Genomic DNA, 16,096 nt, shown 5'->3' with positions numbered 1-16,096 from the left:
TTTTTTTTGGCCTCCGTCGCGTCAGATTGGAGCCTCGTCAGCTCTTAGCTGAGCTCGCCCGTTTTCGACACGGCCACGGCCACGGCGACGTTTCGACGCCGCGCCATTCAACTTGGCTGACCGATCGCCGACTCCGTTAACGAAACCTCCCTCCGAATCTTGTTGACATTGGCAATGGCCCCGTACGGCGCTAATCAACCGACCTCCGGGGCCTCCGACTCGAGTCCTGCAGCCTCAATTAACAACGCCACGCAAGGTTCTGCGCAACAAACTCCTGGGCAGTCGGCTGGGAACGCAAACCAAGGTCCCCAGCACAAACGTGTTTACCAGGCTTGCATTCCCTGCCGTCGGCGCAAAGTGCGATGCGATCTTGGCAGTGTCGATAACCCCCACGACCCTCCTTGTGTGCGCTGCCGCCGAGAGAGTAAAGAATGCTTTTTCAGTGCTACTCGTCGCAAGCGCAAGACAGATGATGATGGTAGCGACCAGGATGAGTATATCATCAGAAATGGTCGCAAAAGGGTCAATGCCAACGACAGCCCTCCGCCGCTCATCGAACGCAGATCTTACAGCAGTGCACCCTTGACTCCTGGAGGCTCGCATGGCCAAGCCCAACCGTTACGCCGTCCTGACGGCAGCAGGATAGGTCGCGGGAGGAACAGCGACTGGGGAACTGAAGGTGATGCCAACCAGACACTGGAAAACATCGAGGCTCAAACTGTTATGCGGCGCGGCGTGTTTGGTCCACAGGATGCACTGGATCTGCTCTACAAAGCGGCCACAGATAGGTATGCTTCTAGACTTTCGGTCTTTGCTGATGCAAAAGCTAATCCAATACTCAACAGTCCTGCCGTTGAACGCGAGCGCAGAGAGAGCACTTCATCTGCTCGTCCAGCGGCTCCTCGGCCCCCACCTGTGGACACTGGCCCTTACGGTTACGTTCCCAGATCAACCTCTAGACCGCCCAAAACAGAACAACCTATCGACCCCGAACTCTCACGACCCGAACTCAGTTCGCAGCCTGGGTATGCTGAAGCCATCAAGGCATGGCAGCGTTTCCGATTCGTCCGCGCCGGTTGGTTCACAGCCCTCGAAGCTATCGAGTATATTGACTAGTAAGACTGGTCTTGTCCTTAGCTATGAAATCGCCATTCTAACCTTGGTAGTTACTACAAATATCTGTCTCCCTTAACGCCTATATCACCGCCGACATTCAGCAACCCCTCGTCGCATGTAACATTGCTCTACGAGGAGCCTATTCTGACTGTCACCCTTCTGACGATTGCCTCGCGATATCGTCAAATGCCTGGCACTGGCGGCCATTGCCGATCTCATGCAATTCATGAGCAACTATGGATGTATCTGCGTGGCATGATCGAGCGGTGCTTATGGGGACAAGAAGCCTTCGGTGGGGGGTTTTGTGTTCCGCCCAGCACCAGTGCCATTTTTGACGAGTCTCAAACAAGTAGCACAGCGCCCTGGCGGGGGTTGCGCAAGGGCAGTCTACGGACTCTTGGAACTATCGAGTCGTTGATGATTCTAACCGAATGGCACCCTCGCGCGTTGCACTTCCCACCTACCGAAGCAACCGACGAATTAGTTTTGCCTATGGAAGCCGCCTTCCAGGCCATCACCGCTGCTGATGAGGATCCGAGTAAAACTTTAGGTCCTGGTTTTGGTGGCAAGAGGATTGAGAGTTGGCTCGAACCGGCATGGAGAAGTGATCGTATGTGCTGGATGCTGCTCAGCACTGCGAACGGCCTCGCCTACGAATTGGGTGTCTTCGATGATATTGATGAGTTGCTTCGAGACGATGCTATCACTCGACCTGAATATCAGGAGGAATCATATCGTCAAAGAGCTTTCCGAATCAAGCGATTGCTGCTCATCTATACCACTCAGCTGGCTGGTCGTCTCGGTTGGACCAACATGGCTCCAGCTCACCTCAGGAGAAGCGATCCTGCCCTTGCTCGATTCCGACCCAACACAGGTGATGGGACTACCCCGGGCACGAATCCTTCTTCAGTTGGCAATAATTTCAACTATGTACCTGACCTGGAACTGGATGATCAAATTATTCATTGCTGGGCTGGTATCAGCAACGCTATGGAAATGGGTAATGAAAAAATATTCCGTTCCCGAAAGCATACAACACAAATCATTCAAAACGGCAAGTATATCAGCATTCTGAAAGAGTTCGAGCCGATTTTACGCGACTGGTGGAGGGAATTTGAACTGTTCCGACTTCCCGAATTCATTCGGCATATCCTGACGATCGAGTATCAATACGTGCGCATCTATATCAACTCACTTTCGCTGCAAGCAGTCGTCGAACGATGTACCAACCAGGCCCAAGCTGGAGCAACTGCCCACTCTGGGCATCACGGAGCAGCAGCTGTCAATGGGGGACACCCGCAATTGTCGCCCCAGACGATGATAAACTATGGGAAGCTTCCCCTTGGTCAACTCGGAGGCTTCACTGCGCACGATCAGGAATACATCCGCGAAGTGGTGGAAGGAAGTCGGAACCTGCTCCGCACAGTAGTCGAAGGTCTGTTGCCAGGCGATTATTTGAAACATGCCCCCGTGCGAACATATTTCCGTATTATTAGCGGCGCTATGTTCTTGCTCAAGACCTTTGCGCTTGGTGCTCCGCGATCAGACGTGAGGATGAGTATTGAGTTGATGGATGCAACCGTCGAAGCGCTTCGAAACTGCGTTGTAGATGACGTCCACCTGGGAATCCGTTTTGCAGATCTTCTCGAGTCTCTCACGAGCCGCCTCCGCAACCGTTTCATCCAGGCACCCACTATGCAGCAAGCTTCAGGCCGAGGACAAAGCCCCGCCCCAGATGGGCAGGTGCATAACGGTGAAAACCTTGTTCCAAGCGGAGAAGACAATCCCAACTGGGTTGGAGGCCACGCTCAGAGACTTAGGGATGGTCTTAACGGCAATGGTAAGAAATTCCTACACAGGAAAGCCTATACCAATACTAACGGAATAGATCCAGCCCCAGCTCAAGCTGCTACTCATGAGGCCAACAACATCTCAGCGACACCGTTCGATCTTTCAGCACAAAACTTCCCGTATCCTGGCCAGGGTCCTCTGGGTCCATCAACACCCACGGTTGTAGATAACGCTGTCGCCAACATGGACGTCAGCCTGTTCGAAGACTGGAACCACCAAGGCAACGAGATGTGGTATCTGCCTCCCGGACCGGCTTTCTTCCAGAACGTTGAGAACCCATCCGTTGCTATGGGCCCTGAAGGTGTCAATGTCGGTGGCCTGGATCTCCTCGAATACATGGCCATGGATCCTTCTCAGTTCCCCGGATTAGATCCCTCTTCTGGTCCTCCCACGAGCCATGCTTAACGTGTCTTGGTCCTTTCACCATCGAGTTTGGCTCAAAATCCTCTGTTAAATATATTCATCGACGGATATGCCGACCACGGGCGAGGGCATCCTGTCTATATTTTTCTTGTCGTATATGACGATCGATGTTAAGAGGTCATCCTCAGAAACTCGTGGACATACCGACTATAACAAGCAGCAGCAGGTGTCTGAAAGTCACTGCAATAATTTTGGAAACAGAAGGCGGTGGTAGAAAAGCCACCGTGTGCTTGTTGTGATACTAGTAGTAGAAAGAGTTTGCTGAATGGTGAAGAGCCACGGCAAACAATAACACAACATAGTAATGGCGTTTGTTGCATACTAGCTTCTATTTGGAGGGTGATTTGGAATTATCATCGCAAGTTCGGATCTGGAGTTGAAGTTCAGAGTTGCATGGTCTGCAGGACTGCTGATGGCGGAATCATTATGACGGTACGAAAGAATATAAAAGTACTACAAAAATATGAAAATTCGAGAAGACTTGTCAGAACGGTTGATGTAGTACAGTTGCTGCCTGTAGATACTAAGTGAGTTGCGTTTAATAATCACGCCATGCATGTCACGGAGTATCAGATGGTGCATCTAATATCAATAGTTTTTCTTTCTACCTCGATCTGGTCCGTTTTCAACCAGCTTCCTTTTCGCCATCCCTAATAAATAGTGAAATATCGTACACTGCCTATCCAACCTTGTTCTCCTCGCATTGACATACGTTCCCTGATGGGAATCGACAGTTCGGTATGGGTTGAACAACGAAATCAGGCGTGCTATAGATACAATAAGGAAGAACAAACAAACGGGGTTTGTATGTAGAAAGTACAAAAAAGAGAGAAGGTACAAAAAGAAGAAGAGGAAGAAGGAAGAAGAAGAAAGCCGTCGGGGCTGCACAGATGAGAGGAAGGGGTTGTGGTATCATGCGTACATAATTTACATGTGAGTAGAAGACAAGTAGAAAATTATATGAAGCCTTGTGAGTGATGTGTTTAAAAAGGAATATGTAAGACAAGTTGCGATCGGCGAAGTGGTTGAAAAACCAGAACATCCGATGATGTATTAGACACCCAAGCCAGCAGTATACACTTTTGGACAGAGATGTTGATAAGTAAGATGTCGTAAGGCCGTTAATGTATAGCGAGACGTGGGACGGTTTATGGCGAGAGCAAACGATGATGCCATATATAAGAAATGGTGGAACCAACGAATCGAAGAGCATTTGGTTTGCTTTTAACGTCTTGGGCTCAACCCAGCCGTTTCAACAGAGAGCCAGACCACTCTCTACAGCGCGAACGGCGTCGCATGCTTGGCATGGGCTTCTTGGAGGGCTACATTGGTTGTCAGTATGTGATGCATATTATACTAGATGTATTAGAAGAAACTTACTGTTAAGAATGCTGACCTGCCCGGTACGGTCCATGCATGCAAGCTGCACACTGCTGCCGTCGACGAGGTCCAATACTACACTGTTGGGGAGCTCTTGAACCTCAACATCGGGAATGTACGGTGCTCTGAAATCGCTCAGGTGGTAGCGTTTTGTGCCCTGAGCAGTACGGCTGCTCTGTGATGGGAGCGCACTCAGAATAAGGAAGCCCTGGGAGTCTAGACACATGTTGCGTCGTTTCCAGAGCAGGTTATCAGGAAATTGAACATTGACGTCTCCCATAAATGAAACGATGTATGGGGGACCAGTTGTCGCAGGTCGGATGTGCTCCTCTTGCACGGTCGGTGAGAGAACAGTTGGTGGTGTGGTCTTGCCACGAGAACTAGAAAGAGATGAGAGGCGACGCATAAATCGGCCAGCGCGGGACTTCATCTTTTCGCCACTGGACTTGGTCTCATCGCCTGATACGGAGCTCTCAGTAGTAGCTGAAGGAGAAAGCACGTTTTCTCTTTCACGGCTGAAGGATGATCGACGGCTGCTGATTGACAGTCGCTTACCCTGGTGGGTCGAGGGTGGGCGAGTTGGGGATTGAGAGCTCTTGGGAAGGATATCAGACGAAGGAGATGTGAGGGATTTGCGGCGGTCGTTGATAAAGTCTCTGACTACGCTGAGCGAAGACCGTCTAGATTGATCCTCTTTGTCCCCGTTATTGTCGTCCTTTGACATCCGTCGTTCAACTATGGTTTCCTTTGGTGGTTGAAAGGCTGGAGGGGACCAGACGGGCGATGCTCTTTGGTGATCTACCAACAGAGGGGACTCCTGAAGTTCCACTGGGTTGAACTCGGATAGGTCTTTAGCAGGCTCGAGCGATTTGGCTGCGTTCTGGCTCGGATCGCGGACTATCCTGGCAGTAACCGAGATGGATTCTGAACCAGGGGAGCCATCGTTTTCCAAGGGGTTCGCTTCGAACACGGACAAGCGACTGGCCACCGATGTTGAGCGCCCTCTGCGTGTCTGTTGTCTAGATCTATCGGGCGACTCATCGCGTGAGCCAGATCGCGACGGGGGTGTTCGGAGATTTGAACGGTTGATAGAGCTGGTTCGGTCTACCACGGACGGAGACCGAGACGGCTCTCGACTTTTTCGCACAGAGAAGAATGCCGAAGATGGTCTCTCCCGAGCAGAAACAGTAGGGGCGGGGGCAAGGGTCTCACCAGTGCTGGCTGAGAGCTTTTCGAGAGCTTTGATGCGCTGTGAAATACTCGATCCCACCGTGCCCTTTCTGCTCAGGGTTGGGCCACCCGGCTGCTGAGCAATCTTGTGCAGGTAAGCAGCGCCACCAGAGCTGACAGATCGTGCCGAGCTTGTAGTAACATCGCCAGGGGCGAGAAGCTTGCCGTGTACAGGATTCGAGACAGTTCGGGAGATGACAGGAGATCGTTCACTCTTGGTTGGGCTGGGGAACACTGGAGTGACTGGGCTCTTAGCAACAGTCATAGGCTTCGCTTCGTGAAGGGTCGCATCATGTAGCTCGTCCATGAGGTCCTCGTCGTCAGATAGAGGGTCCTTATCTTCCGTAAGTTGTGTTTTGATCGGCTCGATATTGGTTTTGCGCTTTTGTTGCTTTGTTTCCGACACCTCAACCTCGTCTTCCTCCTTCTCCACAACTTCTTGAGTGACAATGGTTGGCTTGTTCTCTTCGATTTCTCGAGGGGGAGAGTTGGAGACCGACGACGAGGCTGCGTTCGCTGCTGATCGCAAATCCTGCGTTGAAAACTTGGATTTGGGGATCTTCAAGGAAGAAGTTGTAGGAGACAGAGGCTCGTCAGCCTTGTCGATATTGGCGGATGACTCGGTAGTGTTGGGCGCGTTTGAGATATAGTCCATTGTGGTGGATTTGTTATCGTTTGCGGGTGCGTCTACTGGCCTTTCCGAAATGTTGGTATCAGCGCCGGGCACGGGGTCGAGGGGTGCGTCCTCGGGTTGCCCCTTATCCTTAGGCGACGGTGGAGCATTGCTGACTGGCGCAACTGCTACAGTGGCAGCGTTCTCGTCATTTGTACTCTGTGCTGAGGTTTGTTCGATGTTAACCTTCTCCTTTTCATGTTGATCATGCGCATCCTCGTCTTTGGGGTGCAGAGTGTCATCTGTGGATTCAGAAAGAGAAGAGGCCTTCGTGGAGATCTCGGGTTCAGACGATGCAATGACAGGGCTATCAGGGTGGGAATCAGTCTGCGCAAGATCAGACGATTGGTCAGCATTCATAGAGGCTGAAGAGATATCCAGACCGATTCCTGAATCCGCGTTCGACATTGAAGGTTGATTTAATTCAGTGTCGTGTTGATTTTCGTTGTCTTCGGCATGATCTGTAGACGATCCACCTTCACTGGGTCCTGTAATTTCGGTAGGCGGTAACGAGACATCGGCCTCGACCGCCATATCCTTCTTTTTCTTTTCTCGGAGCTTCATGGCCTTCATTAATCTTGCCTTCTCAGGCGAAATGGTTGGTTTCGCAGGTGGCGGCGCGGGTATGATGGCGGAACCAGAAATCGAAACTCCAGAACTTGTCGTGGGTCGGGCGAACTCTGTATCGGTGATCTGCAGTTCGTCCTGCACAGGCGGTGTGTCCTTGTCCTCGGTAGGAGTATCCTCGGTAGTTGCAATATCTTCCTTGCTCTTTTCTTTCTTGGATCCCTTGCCAAACAGCTTAAAACCAGAAGGCATCTGTGAGACGGGACGATATGAACCCGCAGTACGAGGTCGACCATTTGTTTCAAGCGAAGGGCGGGGGCCAAGCTTAACTTTTGGCTTGCCGTAATTGTACGATGAATACGGATACAGATCCGGTCGACCTGATTGTGATGACAATCGCGGAAGAGCCTCAGATTCACTGGATGAAACAGGTCTATCGTCAGCGCCGACAAAGTTGGGCACTTCCGACGCGTCAGTGAATTTACTTTCCTCTGGAGATTCAGCGAGCTCCGAGTTCAAGGTGACTGGCTCTGTGAGGAGAGCAGGTTCGTGGCTTGTCTTTGCTGTTTTTGGCCGAACCTCGCCGTCATCGTCGTTCTCAGCAACTGACTGGCGTTTGGTGGCGCGCTGTTGTTGTTCGTCCTCCTCCTCCTCCGCAATCTCCATTAATCGTCTTCGACGCAGCGAGCTTGTAGACGATGAAGTGGAACCCGAAGCGGCATGCAAAGAGCAAGCTGCCGACAACCTAGTATCTCTGAGCTCCTTGGCTTCGGTAATTTCAAAGATGGTATCGTAGGGGGAGAATCGATCGCAAACGGCATTGAAGTGAACGGCTACCCTGGCTACATTTCGACAACAAGTCAGTACACTGCCCACGAATCTGCACGCCAGGAGCAAGGAAGGACTTATGCAGGGAAGGGGAGGGGCGCCAGCACTGACCTTGAATAAGACGAGAGCAATCCTCGGGCAGGAACTTGATCAAGACGTTCCTCCTTCGGTATCTCAAGAAACCGTATAGAGGGCTGGTTTCTTCGTATTCGGTGACGTTGTTGCGCACCTCGACAACACCGCCTGAGCCACGACCCAGCAATTCGACTTCATCGCGACTCGCGTACTTGAGAAGGAACCTGAAGACGAAAATTAGCTAACCATTGATTCCTACGATAATGAGCCAGGGTTTTTCGCATACCATCCTCCCGGTTCAGCGACAGCGGCCTCGTAGGCTTCCTGGACCTTTGGGTCATCCAATCCATTCAACGACATGGTGTCTTTATCGTCACCAGGTCTGAAAGTAAGGAAGTGAGGGGGAGAAAATTAGGAAAGTGGGAGCTGAAAGCCTAGGTCTGCACCACAGGCATATGGAAACAAAAGAAGAAATACTAATTAAAGAAGCAATGAGTGAAAGGAAGAGATAAGCAAGCAGAAGAGCTGCAGATCAATCGGTCGACGAAATCAAGAGTCGATATCGATCGAGACAGATCGAAGACGAAGCCAAAAGGGAAAGAAAAAAAGAAAGAGAAATGAAGCTCTCCCGAAAGACGGGGGAATCTACCAAATCAGTCGAGCAGAGTAGTAGAGCTAGACCAATCCAATATATTTCGGGGTCGTTCTCTTTCAGTTGAGGAAGCGTAACGGGTGGGATGGATTGCCTGGTGGGTTTTCCAATGCGGGTCAAGGGGTGCAGCACCAGATTTCAGGGGCAGAACTGCCAGCCTACATGGATTAAATATCGTAACCATGGGTTAATGACAAGATTAACTAGGATGGCAAGATTTGTTTCGTTTGTTCTTTGAGGGTGCGCGAGCCAATTCGTTGTTTGTGCAATCAAGGGCGAAGCGGCAGTGAAGCTGATATCGACATCAATATCAGTCTCTGGGGATTTATGCGTTAATCACCAACAAGAGAGAAGGAATGTTTGACTGAAGAATGGAGCCCCGTCGTCGTCGACCCCGTTTATGCCGATCAATAGTCACTGATCAAATTGATGAAACCGCGTGGTAACAAAACCAGATCGGGAATGGCCAATAAGTGCTTATATTAGCCTATTCCTACTATGGCAGCATGGGTTTGAGACACAAACAAGACACGAGCAACTCTACAGCGAAAGGAATTAGAATCACAACAGCACACGACAAAAGTTGGCTAACTAGTCTCTACTTATAAGTCCTGCTTCACTGACGTGACTAAAATGCCAATTACTCGACAATCATATCTAGTAAAGTGTAAATCACACGCCAACCAGACAGGTGGTTTTGTGCTGGAATGAAAGATGGATAGCGTCTTGTCCCAATTTGGGGATAGGCCAATTTCAAGACCAACATACAAGCACAGGCGAAGCCATCAAGTTACAGTACGACAAGTGAGGTGTGTGTTTCTGTCTTTCATATGTCGCGCACAATCACAAGGATAAACAGGTTTAGGCATGTGAGGAGATAAAACTTGAAGCCCAAGTGTACAGAGTAGATGGACAGAAATGGTAAGAAACGGACCTCTAATTATTGCTTAGACGAGATGACTATCCGGCCAAGACGACCTTTTCCTCCTTGCTTCCATGCACTCCCTTGAACCATTCAGCTGTAGAGATCATCCGCACTCCATGTGCTGCCTATTAGATGACTCGCATAATTTAAAGTCAATCTTGTCCCACCTTACAAGATATAGCACCTGCTATATTTAAGGTCCTAGCCAAGGTACTTGACGTGAGTTTTGACTTATTATATAGGTAAGTTAGAGTTGCAGTCCCAGCCACTCGAGTAACCAAGCTCCCCCTCCCGCTCCGGCTTCTCCACTGCGGACTAGCACAGTCCAAACAGCTTTTTGACGTTGATTCATTCTTGTTCCTGCATTACCGACTCGGAAGGCATCATATGGCTAGCCAGGGGTAGCAACAGAAGGAAGCGAGTAAAATAATTAAGAAACCAGTCTAAACGGCGATACCGAGACGGATGAGCTGTTCAGATAAACTTGAGCTTGGCTGCACGCCATTTCCCCCCCAAAACTCATCTCGATTGTACGACACTTGCTAATCCGAGGAAATTGCCTGGCCGGTCTCAATTACAGTTCAAATGTTCGTACTGCGTAGTGGATGATGGTGTAATTTGCAATCAACGTTATGGGGCCTAGAGGCAGACTAGCGATTCAGTGTTAATTTCTGCTACTACCCGGCTAGAAGCATAGAAGCTCCTATCGAAGCTGCAGGGAATATTAAGTTGGTGGTCAACCTAGACAAATCCTAGCAAGAATCTTTGATTGTCTACAGATCTCTGGGGCTCCACGTTTTATAAAGAACTTCACTAGCTTGGTACGAATGTAAAGTGCATCCAATGCCGTCGATATTATTTCGAGTCGTAATCATATGCGTTTACCATGCAGCGATGCACCTCTACTAAAGACTGTGCCATGCTCTTCATCGTGCATGTACGACGTTGCTCAACTAACTGACAGAAACACCAAAATACTACTCGGGCTCATTCAGCTTTGCGTGAACCGAGCCGTGAGACGAAACCCATAAGAGCACCTTCGCTTGCATATCATGTCAATCCCCATCTTGCAGCCCTTGGTCCAAGGATAGAGATACAGCATCATGTCAGGGGACACTGCACCCATGTTCATCCTCATAGTACTCGGCAGTTCTTTTGCTCCGAGACCATAAAAAACTAGCTTGACGTGTGTTTATAATGCCTTATGTTTGATTTCTTATCCACGAATTATTCCTGCCCAGGAGGTGTCTCTTGCTCTTCAACCGGCTTCTCTTCTGCTGGCTTGTCTTTCCGAGCCTCCAAAACGGCCGCCTTATTCAGTATAGGCACGTCGTCTGACTTGGGATCTGCAACATGGGGAGGTTCTTCAGTTACTATGTCGTCCAGTGAGGTTGGCACAAAATCGCCCTCCTGAACAGCTATAGGAGGTTGGGATTGGGGCGCGTTGCTGGTTGCTGATACACCGACAGCGGGTGCTATACCTTCTGCAATCTTTTGCTTAGTCTCGCTGACAATCTTGTCCGCCTCGCTGACCTGTGACGCCGCGCCTTCCACTTCCACCGCAGCTTCCTTGTTCTGGTCAAGCCGAACGACCATACAAGACAAGTTATCAGTGCTGAAGCGATTCAGCGCATAGTCGACAAGCTGCTTCGAGGCCGAGATGGGGTCATTCACGTTGCGGACAAGGTCAACGGCTTCCTGGTCACTGCATACATCCCAGATCTAGAAATGTTAGCTTGTTCATCCTTGCAATTAGGGGCGCAACTTACTCCATCGCAAGCAATGATAATGAACTCGTCACTGTCGGGCTGAATGACCGTCTCAGTGGTATAAGGGTGGCCCGTAACGAGCTTCTTCATGTAAGCATCGCCAAGGGCACGAGTCACGGCCAGTACGCCATTGACACGATTGTTGAGGATCAGCCCGCCGGCAGCGGCAATGCGTTTGCCTTCGACCTCGTCACTACCCTTGTGGTCGTAAGAGAGTCGTAGAGCCTTTCCACCTCGGCAGAGAATAATGCGGGCGTCGCCAACGTTTGCGGTGTACAGTACGCGCTGCCGTCCACTACCCTTGCCCTTTGAATTTGTGGCCTTGGTCGCCTCTTCGTTGGATGATCCATCATTAGCCTTATCCATTTCGATGGGCTCTTCTGGTTTGACGGGCTTGATGGCAGATCGGTCGTTTGAGGCCCGGTCCTCCCAGCGCAATACTGCGACCGCAGCGGTGCATCCGCTATTCTTAAGCGGAAGTTTTTCAAGCTGCGCATCAGCAGCTGTAAAGGCCTGGTCTAAAACTTCAGGGATCAGAGCATTAGGGTTCTTGCGTATGATATCCTCGAGGATGATATGTAGTTTTTTGCCACACCAGTCGGCGGCGAATGTGCCTGCATGCCCATCAAAGATAGCAAAATAGCCATTGTCCGACTCAACCATATCAGAAGTGACCAGGTCATCTCCTTCCGGTTTATCCTTTGCGGATGCGTCGTTCAGAGCTGGGGTTTGCACAAAATTGTACAGGAAAGCATGAGTATCTTCCATAGTTCGGCGGCATTTCTTGTTCCTATCTTCCCAAACGCCAACACGAAATGTAGATTTGGGTCCGGGCATAGAGTCCCCAGCAGAGTTGTTATGTTGGCCCTGTGGGACTGCGAGAGCAGGATCCTGCTTGCCGAGTTTCTGAAGAGATGTCTGCGAGTTCACTTCGGAGCCTCCGCCGCGACTACTCTGAGAAGAGAAGTTGAGCGAGTTCTTTGCAGAGGCCAGAAGACTACTCGCCCGGCTACTAACGCTGCTACTTCTGCGCTTCTTGTCACTCGGCCCGCCAACATCCTGGCGAGTTGGTGGACTGCCATTTCCGCTACGTTTTTCACCGCTCGCAGCCTGATCAGTTGTCTTGATGGGAGATGGGGCACTAAGGCCTGTACCGGGCTCGGGAGAAGGGGATTTATCGGATTTTGAATCGCTCTCGGATTTGTTGCCCGCTGAGTTGTTGGAACTGCCGCCAAACATTCTATTCAGCAGACTTCCTCCAGTCGAGGAGAGACTGCGACGCTTGTTGCTCGCCAGCTTGTGGTAGGATCAAAGTAAAACTAGGTGGCGTGGCACAGATGGATGAAGTGGTCAGCACGAGTAATGCCGTTAAATGTCGGATGTGTTTCGTCGTCCTTGAGAATCTTAAGTTGTGTTTGGTGGCTACACGCGAGCCGTTGCGGTAGCAGTTGGGAAGTGTATCGTTGTGGAAAACGTAGGGGGCGGGGTGCTGGTCGGAACCAGCTTGGCGTCTATGATTCGTTGGCGCAAGGATGGCCTGGCGAGAGTAAGAAACTTAGATTTAAACTTGACTCTATGCTGCCAAGCATCAACAGATGAAAAAGGGAAGAAGATAATGAGAATATGGGGGTTGCGATGCAAGATGGACAGATATCGATGATGTAGCTAAGCGCGCGAATCGCCGATAAGATTGCTTCCAGCTGTCTTCACTTCAGTGTATCACTTGTAAGATGACACATCCGAAGCGTCTCAACTAACGTACGGCAGGGTTGTAGATGAAATGAAACAGCATTCGAGCTCGTATGAGTTATGTAGATGCGCAATGCTTCATAGCTCATGTATCGCAGGCTAAAGGAACGTGACGTAGACGCCACAAGGGAATGACTGCATTGGCGGGGATACTAAGTGGTGAACGTACGTACCTGATGGATGATGAAGATACTAGGAAGGGAGAGTATTTCGACAGGAACAAGATGAGCTGGGAAATGCTCAATAGAGAGAAGCGAAGACCCTGCAAAGATGAAATGCTCAGCAGCACCCAGGTAGGTAGAAATCGGTTAAGTTATAGCTTAATACGAGACGGGTAAGTGCAGAGTCGTGTCGTAGTCGATGAAAAGTTGGCTGAGACGTTCCATCAGTTGGGCAAGTAACCTGGGGCTAGCTGAGTGAAGCAAATGGATTGGCGAGCTACCCTGATCAAAAGCCAGGGCCAGTGGGGGCGGGGGCCTTGCGCTTAGTTGGCCCTGGACCGTCACTGGTTGTTGGCCACTGACGTATCAACGCTTTAGTGACGTTGACTGGCTGGTGAGCGCGCAGCTTAGCGCTTTGCAGACAACTGGGTTTTGATCCATGATCATCAGGTGGGATAGGATTTGATCTTCAAGACAAGTCAGCTTGAGAAGACGCCCTCAGGGTCCAGGAAAACTTGATACTACTTGGTGAAGGGTAAGCATTAGCGAACATGCTATACTAGAACCGCTTACACTCTCTAACTAATAATTATCTGTATACCTACTAGGTACTCTGTACTGTGTATCAAGCCTTATGTCTTAGTATCCTACTATCCCTAGGATGTATGGTCGAACCCTTTCTTTCATGGCATATAGTGAGAATTAAAGTAAATGATACATACTATCCATAATACAGAGCCCAACCCAACCGTAGTGGCCGGGACATCCGGGGACTAGAATCTACAATCTTACAATTCGCCGACCAGACCGAACTCAGTTTATCACAATCCCATGAGACCTGCCTGCCTCTGTTGCCGTAGCCGGCTGTACACGTGTAACCCCGAGGCTGCCGTCAAAACTACCTAATGCCCCGGATAATTGCAATTATATCCGATAATGGTAGCCATTTGCTAACACATGACCGTGATGTCTTTGTTGTACAGCCCCTCGGCCCTATGCGACCCTGTGCAAGGAGCATTTCGCATTAATTGGCATTGGCCCAAACAAAACACAGATTCAGTAACGGCCCGCCTGATAAAGAAAACTTACACCAAGCTTAACATGTAAGTTTGGTCCAACTTTAATGATACCTTGCCATAGTGCATATCTTGAAACATACTAAACCAACCAATGATATTCTAAATAGAATTCGCAACGGCGAATATCGTTTCCTATAAAGCACCAAAAACGTCGAAAAGTTAGGAATTAAAATACAGTGCTCCAGACACCAATGCACCCCGGCAGACATAGCGCCATGAAGTCGCCAATTTCTCCCACGGCCATAGATAAGCTGTTTATCAAGTCTGTCGCCTTGCTGTGGTCCGACTGATTGATAGACGAGCATTTCGCCTGACACGATCGGGTTGACATGTTGAAACAAAACACCAATAATCGCCTGTCGCCCATCTATTTCCGCAGACTGTCCAGTCTTGCTTGGAGGTCATCATCGACGGGGTCACCGCCACCACCACCGCCGCCTCCTCCGCCAACTGCCTGAGCGATCTTGCCCTCAGGAACAGCCGCGGTTCCTAATGCGGTAGGAGTTTCACCAAGCTGTGAAAAAAGTCAACAACAGATATCGCAAAGTGTGAATGGGGGTCTCGGCTTACTGCTTGATTAAAGTCCACGCCAATCTCTTCCAGAACTTGCTCCACTACCTCGTCACCCTCTTCCTCAACTCCTACATCCATGGCGTCGTCGAATACATCATCCATGACCTCTGATCGTTGATCCATTATGTCGTTTTCGCGCTCGAATTCCATGGCGATTCGCTGGAGCTGGGGAAGGTTCATCTGCTTGTTCATGCTTCCCAGAGCCCTGGTGGCACCCTTCATAGCTTGCATCATATCTTCGTTCGTTCTGTATGTCTGTAGTTTTGCCAGTCAGCCTTCGTTCTGTCTGCTCCCATCGCAATTATTAAATACCTGGAGGCGCAGTGAAATCTTTTGTAGTTGACTGCGCATGCTGTAAAACTTCTCTACGTATCGTCTCGTGCGAACCAGGTCCTTGGCCTGGATCTTGCAGGCTCCCATTTGTCCATTCTTGGCGCTTGTCTTGATTTGTTGGATAAGGGTCTTTTCTTGCTTCTCCAGCTTAACTCTTGTCTGGTCGAGTTCACGAATGGCCTTGTCGAGCATGCGCTGGTTCTTGCGCAGACGCTCCGCAGGCGTCATGCGCTTTCCAAAGGCCCATTCCAGGATCTATGCATTGAGCGAATTAGCCATCATGAGCGCGCTATGCGGTTGCGCGACACCGCTGCTCTTACATTCATGGTGAGCGGGGCAGTTGTCGTTGATCGGTGAAAGAAGATGGGGTGGTCGAAGAAGAACGTCGAGATAGCCGCAAGGGAGAAGGAGACCCTTTGAAGTAATAGATAAAGCAGGCCGCAGTAATCGCGAGGCAGCAGGAAAAAACCTAGACCCAGATGCGTGATATGGATTGGCCTGGCCTTGTCGTCGTCGGGAACTAGGTCTCTCTACGTAATCGGTCAAGTCTGGGCCAGCCTTGGTAGACCAGGATAAGATAAGAGCCCGCGTGGTCCGCGCGCTGTCGCCAATCAAATCGGGCATCGGTACGTAGCAAAAATCATGCAGAAGTGGAGCCATCGTTGACTGAGTTGTTCGCCTCTTTCTCGACACCCGACCGCCCATCGTCACG

The 16,096-nt window shown here is 50.2% G+C and overlaps 4 protein-coding genes across 4 annotated transcripts; 1 reads left to right on the top strand and 3 right to left on the bottom strand.

The window, feature by feature from the left end:
- Positions 1 to 174: 174 nt before the first annotated feature.
- On the top strand, positions 175 to 3,372 carry FGSG_04109 (uncharacterized protein; the record flags this gene model as incomplete). Its single annotated transcript, XM_011323225.1, has 4 exons — positions 175 to 788; positions 846 to 1,115; positions 1,167 to 2,956; positions 3,005 to 3,372. The coding sequence occupies 4 exons, from the start codon at positions 175 to 177 to the stop codon at positions 3,370 to 3,372; spliced, it is 3,042 nt and encodes a 1,013-aa protein (XP_011321527.1).
- A 1,293-nt stretch (positions 3,373 to 4,665) lies between these two features.
- On the bottom strand, positions 4,666 to 8,503 carry FGSG_04110 (uncharacterized protein; the record flags this gene model as incomplete). The annotated part of the gene is made up of 4 exons (XM_011323224.1): positions 4,666 to 4,712; positions 4,771 to 8,082; positions 8,180 to 8,367; positions 8,430 to 8,503. 4 exons carry the CDS (start codon positions 8,501 to 8,503, stop codon positions 4,666 to 4,668), a joined length of 3,621 nt encoding a protein of 1,206 aa, XP_011321526.1.
- Positions 8,504 to 10,947: 2,444 nt separating this feature from the next.
- Positions 10,948 to 12,728, bottom strand: FGSG_04111 (uncharacterized protein; the record flags this gene model as incomplete). The annotated part of the gene is made up of 2 exons (XM_011323223.1): positions 10,948 to 11,442; positions 11,490 to 12,728. 2 exons carry the CDS (start codon positions 12,726 to 12,728, stop codon positions 10,948 to 10,950), a joined length of 1,734 nt encoding a protein of 577 aa, XP_011321525.1.
- Positions 12,729 to 14,581: 1,853 nt separating this feature from the next.
- Positions 14,582 to 15,906, bottom strand: FGSG_04112 (uncharacterized protein). Its single transcript, XM_011323222.1, has 4 exons — positions 15,705 to 15,906; positions 15,364 to 15,639; positions 15,049 to 15,306; positions 14,582 to 14,992 (listed from the first exon to the last, which is right to left on the bottom strand). The coding sequence occupies exons 1-4, from the start codon at positions 15,708 to 15,710 to the stop codon at positions 14,846 to 14,848; spliced, it is 687 nt and encodes a 228-aa protein (XP_011321524.1). The 5' UTR covers positions 15,711 to 15,906; the 3' UTR covers positions 14,582 to 14,845.
- Positions 15,907 to 16,096: the final 190 nt, after the last annotated feature.

This window comes from Fusarium graminearum, chromosome 2 (assembly GCF_000240135.3).
Source record: "Fusarium graminearum PH-1 chromosome 2, whole genome shotgun sequence".
NCBI lineage: Eukaryota > Fungi > Ascomycota > Sordariomycetes > Hypocreales > Nectriaceae > Fusarium > Fusarium graminearum.
This window is presented reverse-complemented; position numbering and strand designations above follow the sequence as displayed.